The 13,291-nt window shown below is 37.4% G+C and overlaps 1 protein-coding gene across 1 annotated transcript in view; it reads right to left on the reverse strand.

Annotated features, from left to right (window-relative positions):
• Nucleotides 1-13,291, reverse strand: part of LOC127639484 (SLAM family member 5-like) — a 31,741-nt gene that overhangs the window by 13,151 nt on the left and 5,299 nt on the right. The window contains exons 2-4 of the mRNA XM_052121535.1: nucleotides 6,689-7,027; nucleotides 3,859-4,161; nucleotides 3,364-3,480 (exon numbers count right to left, since the gene is read on the reverse strand). Coding sequence (XP_051977495.1) covers nucleotides 3,364-3,480; nucleotides 3,859-4,161; nucleotides 6,689-7,027 — 759 coding nt within the window. The remainder of the gene's footprint in view (nucleotides 1-3,363; nucleotides 3,481-3,858; nucleotides 4,162-6,688; nucleotides 7,028-13,291) is intronic.

The following is a 13,291-nucleotide window of genomic DNA, read 5'->3' on the forward strand; positions in this document are numbered from 1 at the left end:
GCCTCCTTTCCACATATATAATCAGTGTAAGTGTGTCGTGAGAGACACTCATTTGCGTCATGGGAGCGTGCGGTCGCTGCAGAGCTCTTTTGTTGCACTTTGCCAAAAAAAAAAAAGCTAATTGATTTTCTTTAAAATGTAAATAATATGGACTTCAACAGAAGCATAAACCATAGGTGAACAACTTCGGAGCTCACAGTAGGTCTGTCTTTAAAGGATTATTAGTTATTGTTAAAAATCAATTCCTTTATGGAGAAAATGAACGGGTAACTCCTTGTCGCTATCAACTGCAGATCTGGGAGTAAATATATAAACAGTGACATTAAACAATATGAGGGAAAATGTCTTTATTTATATGTCATCATGCTTTTCTTTAGAGACTGTAAACAACAGGTGTTTAATGTAACTGCAACAGTAGCCGACAGGAAAATGACAAAAATACTCAAATAAGTTGACATTTATGACACTTTCTAGAGGTACTTTCTACCATGTCTCCATGGTAACGCGCTCAACAAGCCACATGATAAGATGCGCGGATCGACTATCTCAGACGCGGAGTTGAGGCGAGTCACTACGCCACCACGAGGACTTACAGCACACTGGGAATTGGGCGTTCCAAATTGGGAGAAAAAAAAAATAAATAAATGTATTAATATACGATATATATATATATATATATATATATATATATATATATATATATATATATACACTAGCAAAGTAAACAAACAAAAGCATGCACCTTTCAAGTATTCTTTCAAATAAGTGCACAAGTTGTACGTTTAAAGAGTTTTAAGTTTAAAGCTGAAGTGTGTAATTTCTGTGTCACTTCAGTCCCCAAACGGAACTGCAATAATAAACATTGATTGAACAAACAGATAATCCCGCCCCAAACTCACGCCATTGGATGTTTCGGGCGGGGCACTTGAACAAACAGATAATCCCGCCCCAATCTCACGCCATTGGTTGTGTCGGGTGGGGCGCTTGAACAAACAGATAATCCCGCCCCAAACTCACGCCATTGCTTGTGTCGGGTGGGGCGCTTGAACAAACAGATAATCCCGCCCCAATCGCACGCCATTGCTTGTGTCGGGTGGGGCGCTTGAACAAACAGATAATCCCGCCCCAATCTCACGCCATTGGTTGTGTCAGGCGGGGCACCACTGAGTAAGTCTTTATCTTACAATGATTACATCAACTTCGACGAATTCTAGTTGTCTCTGTATTAATCTGTGATAGGAAAAAGTAGTTTAATATTAAAAAGTTTCAGACTTCAGTTTTAAAGAGCAAAAATAAAGAGCAGCGATTGAGAGTAGTTTGAGTCTTTAAGCTATTGTCTGCACATTTCCACTGTAAGACCTAAAGCACTGATCCAATATTTATCCTGCTGGTATCCATTGACAACAGACAACAGACTGTGTTTAATTTAATCCCACACACAACAGATATTTTAACCATGACTGGCATTTAAACTTGTATAACCGGATTCCCGTGTGAGCTCGTCACGGACATGCAAATACGAGTGTCCGAATGAAGGTGCCTCTTGGTCAAACACGGAGCGGATACCAAATTGAGTCGGTACTCATGCTACTGATTTGAAGACGGGTATTGTTACTTTTATTTTATTTTTGTCTTGATACCACAGTACGTTTACTTTTGACATCCGTAAGTGAAAATCTCCATTGCTCTACTTTGCATGTTCATGAGTGAAAAGTGAAACTAAAACAACACTTTTGCTTTTCACTCAAGATTTTCACTGTAAAACAACTTAAAATTCGGCTTTTTCTTCACTAAAACATATCGTATATCTTCAGAAGACTTGGAATATGACGCACAAGCTGCATGGATTACTTTTGACACTTTTGGATCCTTAAAGCTTCATCAACTATCATTGAATTGAAACCAGGAAGCAGAATTCCTTTATTATTCCTACTTTAGTGTTTCACAAAAGAAATAAAGTGGAGGACAAGCTGGAACAAGTTGGAGCAACATGAGGGTGAGCTCATTTTTGGGTGGACTTTTTCCCTTTAGTTTATTTCTATATTTCTTTTCTTCACCACTAATACCATAAACTCATTTGTTTAAAAGTCAGAAGCAATAATTATACAGAATATTTGCTCAGGCTGTCGTCGGAAACAAGCAAGAATAAATAGATACTTATGTCAAATATCCAAATGACCTTTATCACATTTCCGTGTTCACAAAACGTAATCTTCGAGATGTAGCATTAATCAACAGGAGTGTGGAATTATTATGGTCTATTTATGTACAATTCATCTCAAATACTAAATCTGAAGAGACGATTCACCTTTAAATCATTACATTTCCATTACTCAGAATGATGAAACATTAAGATGCCTTCTATATGACTGATATTGTACATTTATTGATAGATGTTATTTTAATGGGGTGTATCTATAGTATTATGCAGCACTTCAGAGAGTAAAACTATGTTTATTTTAGAAAATATATAAACAAGAGTACATATAGCACATTAAAGAGCATTAGAAGGAGTTTATATCACAAAATATGAGCAAAAGTATGATTGAATTGTCTTCATGTCTTGAGTTTTCGAGTCCGATTACTGAAAATAACGAGTTAAATAACTTTAAACATGAGTAATATCCTCATGTGATGATTCAGGAAGTGTTTACTGATGACAAGATCTGCACAGTAAAATGAATTCAAGTCATAAAGTTTGAATGTAATGAATGTGTCAATAATAGAGATGATAAAGTGTCTCCAGCGATATTAATATTAATATAAATGGGAGATTAACACGATGCAATAGTGAAAACAACGTTACAAGTTCATTAAAATAAAAGATGACACATAATAAAGTGCTGCTGTGTCAAGATAAACTGTTTAAACTGTTGAAGTTTATTGTCAAGCGCATCTCAGTGAGTTTAATTGATTTATCAACACTGATCGGCCATTGATAGAAGGACGTTTGATTGTGCTACTGTTCAGAGATGGACGTGATGACGCGGTCTGTAAAGGTTGATTCTTTCAAAAAGAGAATTATTTTCCTGATGCATGAATGATGGAAGCACACACTGAATGCATCAATACAAGCAGACACACAAATATTATTTCTCTACTGACGCTGAACTTTAAACAGACAGACAGACAGACAGACAGACACTGTGCACACAGCAAACCGGTTTCTTACCGTATTGTGAACATAATGTGCACAAAGGTTTGGTTGAGCATAATGTATCTCATCTTCATGAGAATGGACTGTTTGAAAAATAAGTTTATATAATATAAGTTAACTATAAAAATCATTGATGAGATTTGATATTATATTATGGCAGTTTTTGTAAAACAATAAAAGATTCGTTTGGTTGTAATAATACTTGCCCTCTTGACTTGCTTGTTTACGATCTCTGTTGTGCCTGTAAATCACTCCACAAACTGCAATTATGAGCACCACAACTCCAGCAACTATCATTGGTATGAGATATGAACGTGTCTGATCTGTAATGGACAAACAGAAAACAGTCATTAGTGCAAATGAGTCCATTCAATATACTAACATCAGCAGATCAGAGAGAGAAAATATGAACAAACTAACATTTAAAACATTTAACCACTGAAATCATCTTTGGGGAATCTCAGATCTGCCTTTGCTCAGAGAGTGTTTGATCTAAGAGTCAAACAAGACACAGTGCAGGAATATTCCCAAAAAACTACTAAAACTGTGTTCTAGAGTTCTTTTTGAAAATATATTTGACCAACTTCTAAAACAAATGACGAGTTACAGCTCATTAAGATAAACCTGCACAATGTTTCTGATGTCCTGCAGTATTAATAATCAAGACAGACCAAGAGACTCTAATATCACCACTGACACACCTGAACACATCTGACAGACTTCAGTGATGTTGAGATGTTTAGTCTGGTTTCTGATGGGATTGTTGATCACACAGCTGTAGGTGTTGTTCTCCTGATATTCCACCTCCAGAGGTAGAGAGAGACTGCTGTTGAGATCAGACACACTGATGGAGGACAATAAACTGTTTCCTTTGTACCAGGAGAGAGTCACATGTGTCACTGTCATTACTGAACATTGAAAGAAACATTTTGGGCTTAATGATCTTCCTGATGATGATGAACAGATTGAAGAGTTATTGATAATGACAGGAACAGGCAGAGGAGCTGGAAAACAATGAGAAAAAATTTCAACATTTCATTTTGGTATGAACTATCCCTTTATTATCTCTATTAGTAAATACATTTCTAGTGACTAGTCAGTGGTGTTTTTGTATTTTACACTGTGACCCGCAGGGGGAGCAATAGCAGTTCAGTGATCAGAAAGAAAACGTCTTGATTACTAATGTAACCTCCATTCCCTGATGGAGGGAACGAGATGTTGTATCCATGTAGTGACACTAGGGGTCGCTCCTGGGAGCCCCAGACATCTCTGATCTTTGAGAAAAGGCCAATGAAAATTGGTGAGTGGAATTTGCATTCCCCTGGACATACGGTATATAAGGAGCTGGAAATGCAAGCCACATTCAGGTTTTGCTCTGAGGAGCCAAGACAAGGCCATTTCAGCGGGTAGTTCAGTGTTGTGGCAGGAGGGACACAACATCTCACTCCCTCCATCAGGGAACGGAGGTTAAGTTAGTAACCAAGACTTTCTCTTTCTGTTACTCACTTGACGTTGTGTCGATGTACTGACACTAGGGGTCCCTATGAAATACGCTACAACAACTGAACTGACTGGTGGTGCGAGACGGGCAGAACTCTCGTAGCCAGTGCACCAGGCCAACACGCAACTACCCCCAATGCAATTGTAGGCATCAAACGGTCCACTGCACCTCGGGGACAAGCCGACTGCTCAAAAAATAAGACCAGGCTGACCCAGCCGTGGCCTCTTCTATTTTTTCTACCCAAAAGGAATTAAGTAGTTCAGCTGGATGCCATATAAGGTCCACATCAGGGGGTGTCCCTCTATAGAGGGCGACACCGCAGAGACCACACCCTGCCCTGGAGAGGGGGGCTATAAAGTGGGAATAAGACACATGGTCTAACAGAGTTCAGTCGGAAGCACGTCATGTGGAAGGGACCCATGGTAGATCCTACCCGAAGGGGGGGAATAGTTACTATAAACATGGTGACAAAGAGGCCTCTGCCCAAGGAAGACGGGATGAAACCGGCTCAACCTGGAGGTTGTAGAACCTCGCAAAGGTGATAGGAGTTACCCAGCCTGCTTCTCTGCAGATATCTGCTAAAGAGGCGCCGTAGGTCAGATCCCAGGTGGAATGGGCGCGCAGCCCTGCAGGGGTGGCACCTCTTGGGTGTGGTATGTCATAACGATGGCGTCAATGACCCAGTGGACGATCCTCTGTTTGGAGACAGCGGTTTCATTCCGCTGTCCACCAAAGCAGACAAAGAGCTGCTTGGAGCTTCTAAAGCTCTTCGTGCAGTCTAAGTAGATGCGCAAAGCACGCACCGGCCACAGCAACGCCAAGACTGGGTCTCAGGATGACATGAGAGTAACCCCGGACTGAACTCCAGGCACAGTTCGCTGACAGAGAAGGATGGGTCGGAGTACCAAGTCTGGTTGGGCCAATAAGTGCGTCTGTGCCGAGGGGAGCCTCGGTCAGAAAGCACCAGAGCAGGCAGAGGGAAGATACCCAGGAAGCAAACAGGTCTAACTGCGCTTGACCGAATGGACTCAAAATCAGCTGTTGAGCTGGCCTGGGATATGAGTGGCTCGCAACGACTTGAATTGCTGCTGACTCCAGAGGAGGAGACAGTAGGCAAGTTTAGACATTCGACGAGCACGTAGGCCATCTTGACGGTTGATGTACACAATCGTCGCTGTGTTGTCCATCCGGACCTACACATGCTTGCCAAGGATCAATGGCAATAGCCTCCACAGGGCAAGTAATACCGGTAGCAACTCGAGGCAGTTGATGTGCCAACACAGTCGCGGGCCAGTCTAAGGACACACGTTGCACACAGCGCCACAGCCACACTTGGAGGCGTCCGTCCACTAACCCTCCGTGAGACGGGCCGGCGGTCTCATCCCAGAACTCAACCGGGGCGTATGAGCATGCTGGGGAATGGGAGGTCCGTGGGGGGTTTCCCGGCAGAGAATCTCCCATTGAAGTCCCCAGATCGCCCCAGTGCTAACAGACTCTGCCTCATACCGTAGGTAGATGGACCAAGTCGGGAAGCCATTGGGGTGGCTTTCCCTCTGACTAAGGAAAGCCACGACCGCAATGTAGCCATGGTCATACTCTCACAATGAGGACATGAACCATCCACGAACACCATCTCCACGTTGGATGACAGAAGGGGAACCTCATTTGCTTGATTCACCCTGACCGTCTGTATTGTATATATTCTCAATTATGAAAGTCTTGGTTCATCCTAGTTTATTCCACTATAGGACTCCACTAATGGAGATCTTTCTTGTCTGCTGTTTTTAACCTACATTGAGGCTCTTTCTCATGTGTCCCACACAACATCGTCCTGGCGGGGAATTCAGTGAAGAGTGATGCCATTACATTAGGCTACTCCCAGATAATTCATTCATATTTTGCATTATTTATATAATGACATATCGCTCCATGAATTGACTTATTAGCTCATTAATGAACTGAAGAGAGAGTCGGATTAATGAGACAACTCAACTGTGCAGGACTGAGACTCCGTAGGACTGAGAACTCACCGTATACAGTAACATTGAATCTCTTGTATGAGTTTCCTCTGTTACTGATGATCTGTAGTTTATAAAGTCCAGAGTGTTTGATTCTGATGTTTCTGATGGTGAGAGATCCAGTCTGATCATCCAACTGCAGTTTGTCTTTGAATCTTCCATCATCACCATCATATATAGAGCTCGAGTTGACCCGTTTAATAATTTGAGCTATACGAGTCTCTTGAGATTCAAACATCCACAGTATGTGATCATCTCTCTGTATTTCAGTAAGATCAGTGTGAAGAGTGACAGAATCTCCCTCCATCACCGACACTGACTTCAATCCATCTGCATCAACACCAAACACACCTGAAGAACAAACAGAAACATTTAAAAACTTATTTTAGAAAATAAACAATCAAACAAATCTTGTCAATGACTAAAACTAAATCTTAAAATATCTGGGGTTATTTTGTACCCAAATGCAGTTTTGAGCCTGTTGGGTCATTTTCACTGACAGTAGAAACAAAACACCCCAATAAACACCTGCAACCGTCCGGCTTATTTATCTGTGCAAAACAGATAAATCATTCGGTTCTTTCTGAGTCGGACATGACTGCAAATCTGACTTTCGTTTCTTCCTGTAGTTTTGATTTGTTCATTTCAAATGGATTCTTGGGTTCAATAATTGGTCTAATAAATCGTAAGAGCCGACTAGTCTGTAGAGTCCAACTAGTTCAAATCAAACTCGGTCTCAGGATTCAGTCGTCTGCGTTTAGCGTCGTTTTAGTATGTTGTTGCTGATACATAAGATAAAGAAATTCAGATTTCTTAAAAATGTCCATCACAGTTAGCTACAAAATAAAGTATTAAAAACAAACACTGATAGAAAACAAATATATTATTAATAATGTAAAGCAAACTTCGACAGTTAGTGGGACCGGCCCATTCGGTTCTTTTTGAGTCGGACACTTTCAATTCAGTGTGTAGGTTTGAGTCGTACATTTCAAACAGGTTCTTTGGTTCAATCCAGTATATTAACTCATGAGAGTCACCTAACCTGTATGAGACCAACTCGTTCATTTCTAACTGAGTTTAATTTTAGTGTGTTGTTGCTGATACATAAGTAAACCGTAAGTTAATGAAATTCAGATTCTTTTAAATATCCATCACAGTTAGCTACACAAGTTACTACTGCAACTAACTTCAACACACAGTAAGTCCTCGTTACTCCTCTACAAACTTCGACAGTTCATGGGACCGGCCCATTCGGTTCTTTTTGAGTTGACAGTTCGACGTGCTGCGTTGCCAGAACAAGTCATTCAGATGTGCATCTTGCATTATTAACTTGAAACTAAATGTCGATTCAGTTCGATTCTGTGAACCGACTCGAAAAGTTACTTACTGAATCATCTCAAAAGATCAAAATCACAACAGTGGGCGTTTACTGTCAAGTCTTAAAGGAGAAGCATCAAAATTGAGCGTTTCTGACAGAGGGTCAAAATTAGGGTGGGAAATTATGTTTTACCAATATATGAATGTTTTTTGTGCAAACAAAACCCCCTTATATTATTATAAAATATATAATTTTATTAATATAATGAGTGAACCTCATAATTTTATAAAGGCATGTCATGACCCCTTTAATGTAGAGAAAAACACTGACATCAACAGATAATTAACAAACTGAATGTCACAAACTCGTCTGCATATATGAATTAAGTATGATATTAAATAACAGAAGGCTAAATTATATTGACTCCTATGGAGAAGAGAACTGCATGTTGCAGCAGCATTACCAACAAAACTATCAAACCAAAAATACACCCAAATATCAAAGCAAATACTTTTAGATTAGTTCGATAAATAGATTGTGATACAAATCTCAATCAAGTCTCAAAAACACGGCGTTATTTCTGCACACATATCAGGGACCTTTGCAGAATTAAGTGTGTAATTTTATTATTGATCATCTGAACAGTTTAAATATGGGACAGAACACATGTTGGGCTAAACTAACACCGCTAATGGGTTATTAAACCCAAATAATGGTTCATTTTTTGATCTCATAAGTGGGTTAATATTTTCAGATTGTTTTATCCTAAACATTGTAAAATAAACCACACCACGAACAAATGTGTAAACATGTTAGCTCCTTTATTTTGGATTAATATAAATACATGTAATAAGTACAATTAAACTAATTTTACAAACGTTTTAATAAACAGCATCTAGAACAATAAAGCAAGATTTATAATTCATGTTAAATACAGTAGGCAATAAAAACATGAAACATCCCAGATGTGAATAACTTTCTGCTTCTAAAATTATTTTATTTTGTTCAGAATATTTCAGCTGTTTCATTTAAATCAAGTGAATAATGGCCAGAAATGTGACGCTCCAAAAAGCAGATAAATTAAGCATTAAAGTAATCCACACAACTCCAGTGGTTTAATCCAGGTCTTCTGAAGTGATATGATGTGGGTGAGAAAGAGATCAATATTTAAGTCCTTTTTCACCATAAATCTCCACTTTCACATCTGAAAGTAAAACAAACAGGCACCACATGTGACTTTCAGATGCTAAAGTGAAGATTTATGGTAAATAAAAAGGACATAAATATTGATCTGTTTCTCACTCACACTGAACATATCACTTCAGAAGACATGGATTAAACCACTGGAATCATATGGATTACTTTTATGCTGCATTTATGTGCCGTTTGGAGCTTTGAGGTTTTGGTCACCATTCACTTGCATTGTATGGACCAACAGAGCTGAAATATTCTTCCAAAAACATTTGTTGTGTTCTGCAGAAGAAAGAAAGTCACACATCTGGGATGGCATGAGGGCGAGTAAATGATGAGAGTATTTTAAACTCTATTTAAATGTTACTTATAATTCTAGCATCTATTACTAGAAAACTCTTTATGTAAGGATTTAATCAAATCTATCAAATTAAATCAAAATAAGCATTAAAATGATCTGTGTGCAGGCTTGTCTTGTTGAGTTTAGGATGAAGGGAAATAAATCCGAGACATCTCAGTCTGAAGGAGATACTCCACTAAATTTGTTCCAACCTACAAAAACACAATAAATAAAGTAAAAAGGTTAAAGAAAGATGTAAACAATCAGACAGTCATCTGAATGTTTTCCACCGAGGATTGACAGAAAGAGCAATTTACATCACTGTCTGATTTATATCGCTTCAGAAAATCTTTAGTTGGGATGAACCCATGAATCAATTTAAACAATATTTATTTTATTTGCAAGCAGATACTTTTGGGGCAAGGTCCATACTAGATCCCAAAACACAATCTATGTTATTCCAGTAAGGTATTATGTAAGAAACTCTCTCTGGAAAAGAGCTTAATTTTACCATTATTAAACTGCAGTTTAACATATATTGTCAGATAAATTCAAATAATGTAATGTAATGGAACTGCATCGAAAACAATTTATATTCTTTAGCAGTTATATTAATTTTGTACTTCTGTAAAATAAATCTGTGTAGCTATAATGTTTACCACGTGGGTTAAATTGTTTCCCAACTAAAATAAGATTGTTGTTAAACCAATTATCAAAAAAAGAGTGATTTATTTTTGTAGAGAATGTTCTTATTATTCCTAATGTAATTTCTGTTGTGTTTGTATATCAGGGACAAAGCCAAAAACATCTGCTAATGAAAATTGGACAATTTATTTGGGATCTTTGTGACATCATAATTACAAAGTAAAAGAATATTCAAGCCATCAACTTTAGAAAAAATATAATTAGGGATAATGTTTCAAAGTGAGTTATTAAAAAAGTGCTCGAGACAGTTCATTTAAAAAGTATCATTTAAAGTTCAAAATAATGAAGTCCCACCTGCTTATGGCTTCATCATCACATACTTATTAATAAAGTGGGTTTTATTTTTCCAAACAAAATGGTATAACATTTTTACAAAATTTGAACACCCCGTTATCAACCTCCAAGGAGAGAGATGCGCAAGTGAGTCTGGACAAACCTTCAGCTTCATTTAATTGACGAGTTTAACTTCTTTTGGGTTTTCTTTATAAGGGGGTCAAAATTGAATCTACACCTTGTAGTTGTAGGTGTTTATTAATTATTAATCCGTATGTAATTTGATCTTTCACTGGATAGTTACATATAGAGGGAACATCACACTTTTAAAGGACATTAGTTCACATTTATTAACATTTAAGTAGAGACCTGAAGCCTGTTAATCAATCTTAAAGCAACAGGGATTTGGGAAGCATCATTCAAAAACAATGTGGTGTCATCGGTCAGCTGGCTAATAATAATTTGTCGATTGTCACACCCTGTAAAATACTATTGGAAATCTGAGGAGCCAAAAATTGGGGATATAGGACTTATATCGCACGATACATTGAATCTTGGTAAAGTTCCACATTTTTATTTAATAGAACTACTATTATTCCAATATAATATTTTAATAACTCTACCAAAAATATATATATTTTGCAATAGTTTTAAATATAAGTTGTTCAAGTGAATCAAAGGCTTTATAGAAATCTAAGAAAAGCAAGTAACTCTCATTAGTGATGAGTTCATTATAATCCAGTAGATCTAAAACTAACATTATATTGTTTGCATTATGATGCGTTTCATAAATACTGATTGTGATTCGCCAATTATAGAATAAAGAACATCTTTAATTATTTTTGCAAAAATCAAAACAAAAATTTTATAATCCTTATTTAAAAGAGTAATCGGGCGACACTTAGCTAAACATGCCTGGTCTTTATTAGTGTTGTCACTGTACTAAAATTTCAGTAGTCGGTACCAATACCAGTGAAATTTCACGATACTCAATACCATTTTAAGTACCAAAGCAAAACACAAAAACAGGTTACTAAACAACACGCTTTTATTAACAAACTTAAATTAACAGCTGAACTATGAACAAAAATATGCCATTGTTCAGTTTTGTTATAATTCAAAAATAATATATTTAAATTAAAGTGTTGCTCAATGTATGCTTAAAGTATTTTTGAACACTTATATAAGATTTGCTTCAACTTTTGCAACTTTTAATTTAAATGTTTACCAAGTACTAAAAAACAAAACCTAAATAAACAAGCATACAATAGAATTAATAAAAAACAAATTTCCAAACTAATGTGCAAAGTGCTCTCTTATTAATAAAGCTGCATTTTGCCATTTTTCTTCATGATAAGAAATGCATATGGACATATATATATAGATATTATGATTAAATAAGTTCTAATCTAGCTGCATTAAGCGTGCACGCGCGAGGGACGAGTTCCCCGAGGCAGAGTCTCTCTCAGCCGGGTACAGTTTCAATCTCTCCCCCTTAGATCGGGACATTTGCGCAATTTATAGAGAAGCACCGACCACACAAACCTAACCTATGAATTTCCAAACCTGGCTTTTTCCACTTTTCTTTTCGACAAGATTCAGGCGAGACGCCGCAGCAGCTTTGCTTGTCGTCATCTTTTGCTTGTTGTGAGCGTTCGAAAGTTCCCGACTCTGCACTCGGTACCTCCAGAAATTCTGGTATCGCAAATCATTTTTTGTTTGAGTACAGACTTGTTACTGGAGTACCGGTATTTTTGACAACACTAGTCTTTATTGGGTTTTGGTACTAAGGTATTGATCCCTTGTGTCATACTTGGTGGAAGTGCTTCCATTTCAATACTCGGCAAAAACCTTTAACAAGAAAGGGGATAAATGTTCAGCAAACATCTTGTATAACTCAGGAGAGGTTAAACCATCACAGACCAGACTTTTATTATTTTTTGGATTCGTAAGGGCCTGTAAGATTTCCGTTTGGGAGATTGTTATCGCAAGCTTCTTTATCTTCTGCTGAAATACATTTATTTTGACTAATTGAATCAAAAAAAGAATTGCCTGATTTTTCACAATATCTTGATTATTTAAATTGTTATAAAACTTGGAGCAAAAAGATGCTTTAGGGTCATCAAGAGCCCCATCATTAGTTCGAAGATGGACAACTGAAGCATTCAAAGCATTAGCTTTTCCCAACCTAAAGAAGTAGGATGAATTTTGTTCCCCTTCTTCTAGCCATTTGTTTCTAGATCTAACATGAGCTCCCTTAGCTCTTGATCTATACAGTTCATCTAATTTATTTTGTAGTCTGAAGTATTCATATGTTTGACTGCCAGATAATGAATCCTCAAAAGATTAAGAGTTAGTTGTGAAAGAACTTCTATATTGCTTCCAAACCTCCTTAGAAATTTCCCTAATTCATATTTTAAAAGCTCCAATTTCACACATAAGCCTTTTGTGTCTCTGTTCCAGCACATTTTGATTAGTTCATTAATTTGCTGCTTCAACTTATCATCATTAAGGAGGGACCTATTTGACCTCCAGAGCGATGCTTCTGAGATTATTTTGGGATAAACATACTGAAATATAAATGGCTTTATGGTCAAAGGACTGTTGCTAATAGTAACTGAATATTGTTGCTTCTTAATGTTTTAGAGATCAACCAATAATCAATTCTAGATTGTTTCGAACAGTCCTTGTTACTCCAGGTGTTTTGAGATTCATCTGGATACATTTTTCGCCAAATATCAATCAAATTTGTCCATAAACGTTTTTGAAGATATTGTTTTTCTTGGTG

This window comes from Xyrauchen texanus, chromosome 48, assembly GCF_025860055.1.
Source record: "Xyrauchen texanus isolate HMW12.3.18 chromosome 48, RBS_HiC_50CHRs, whole genome shotgun sequence".
Taxonomy (NCBI): Eukaryota; Metazoa; Chordata; class Actinopteri; order Cypriniformes; family Catostomidae; genus Xyrauchen; species Xyrauchen texanus.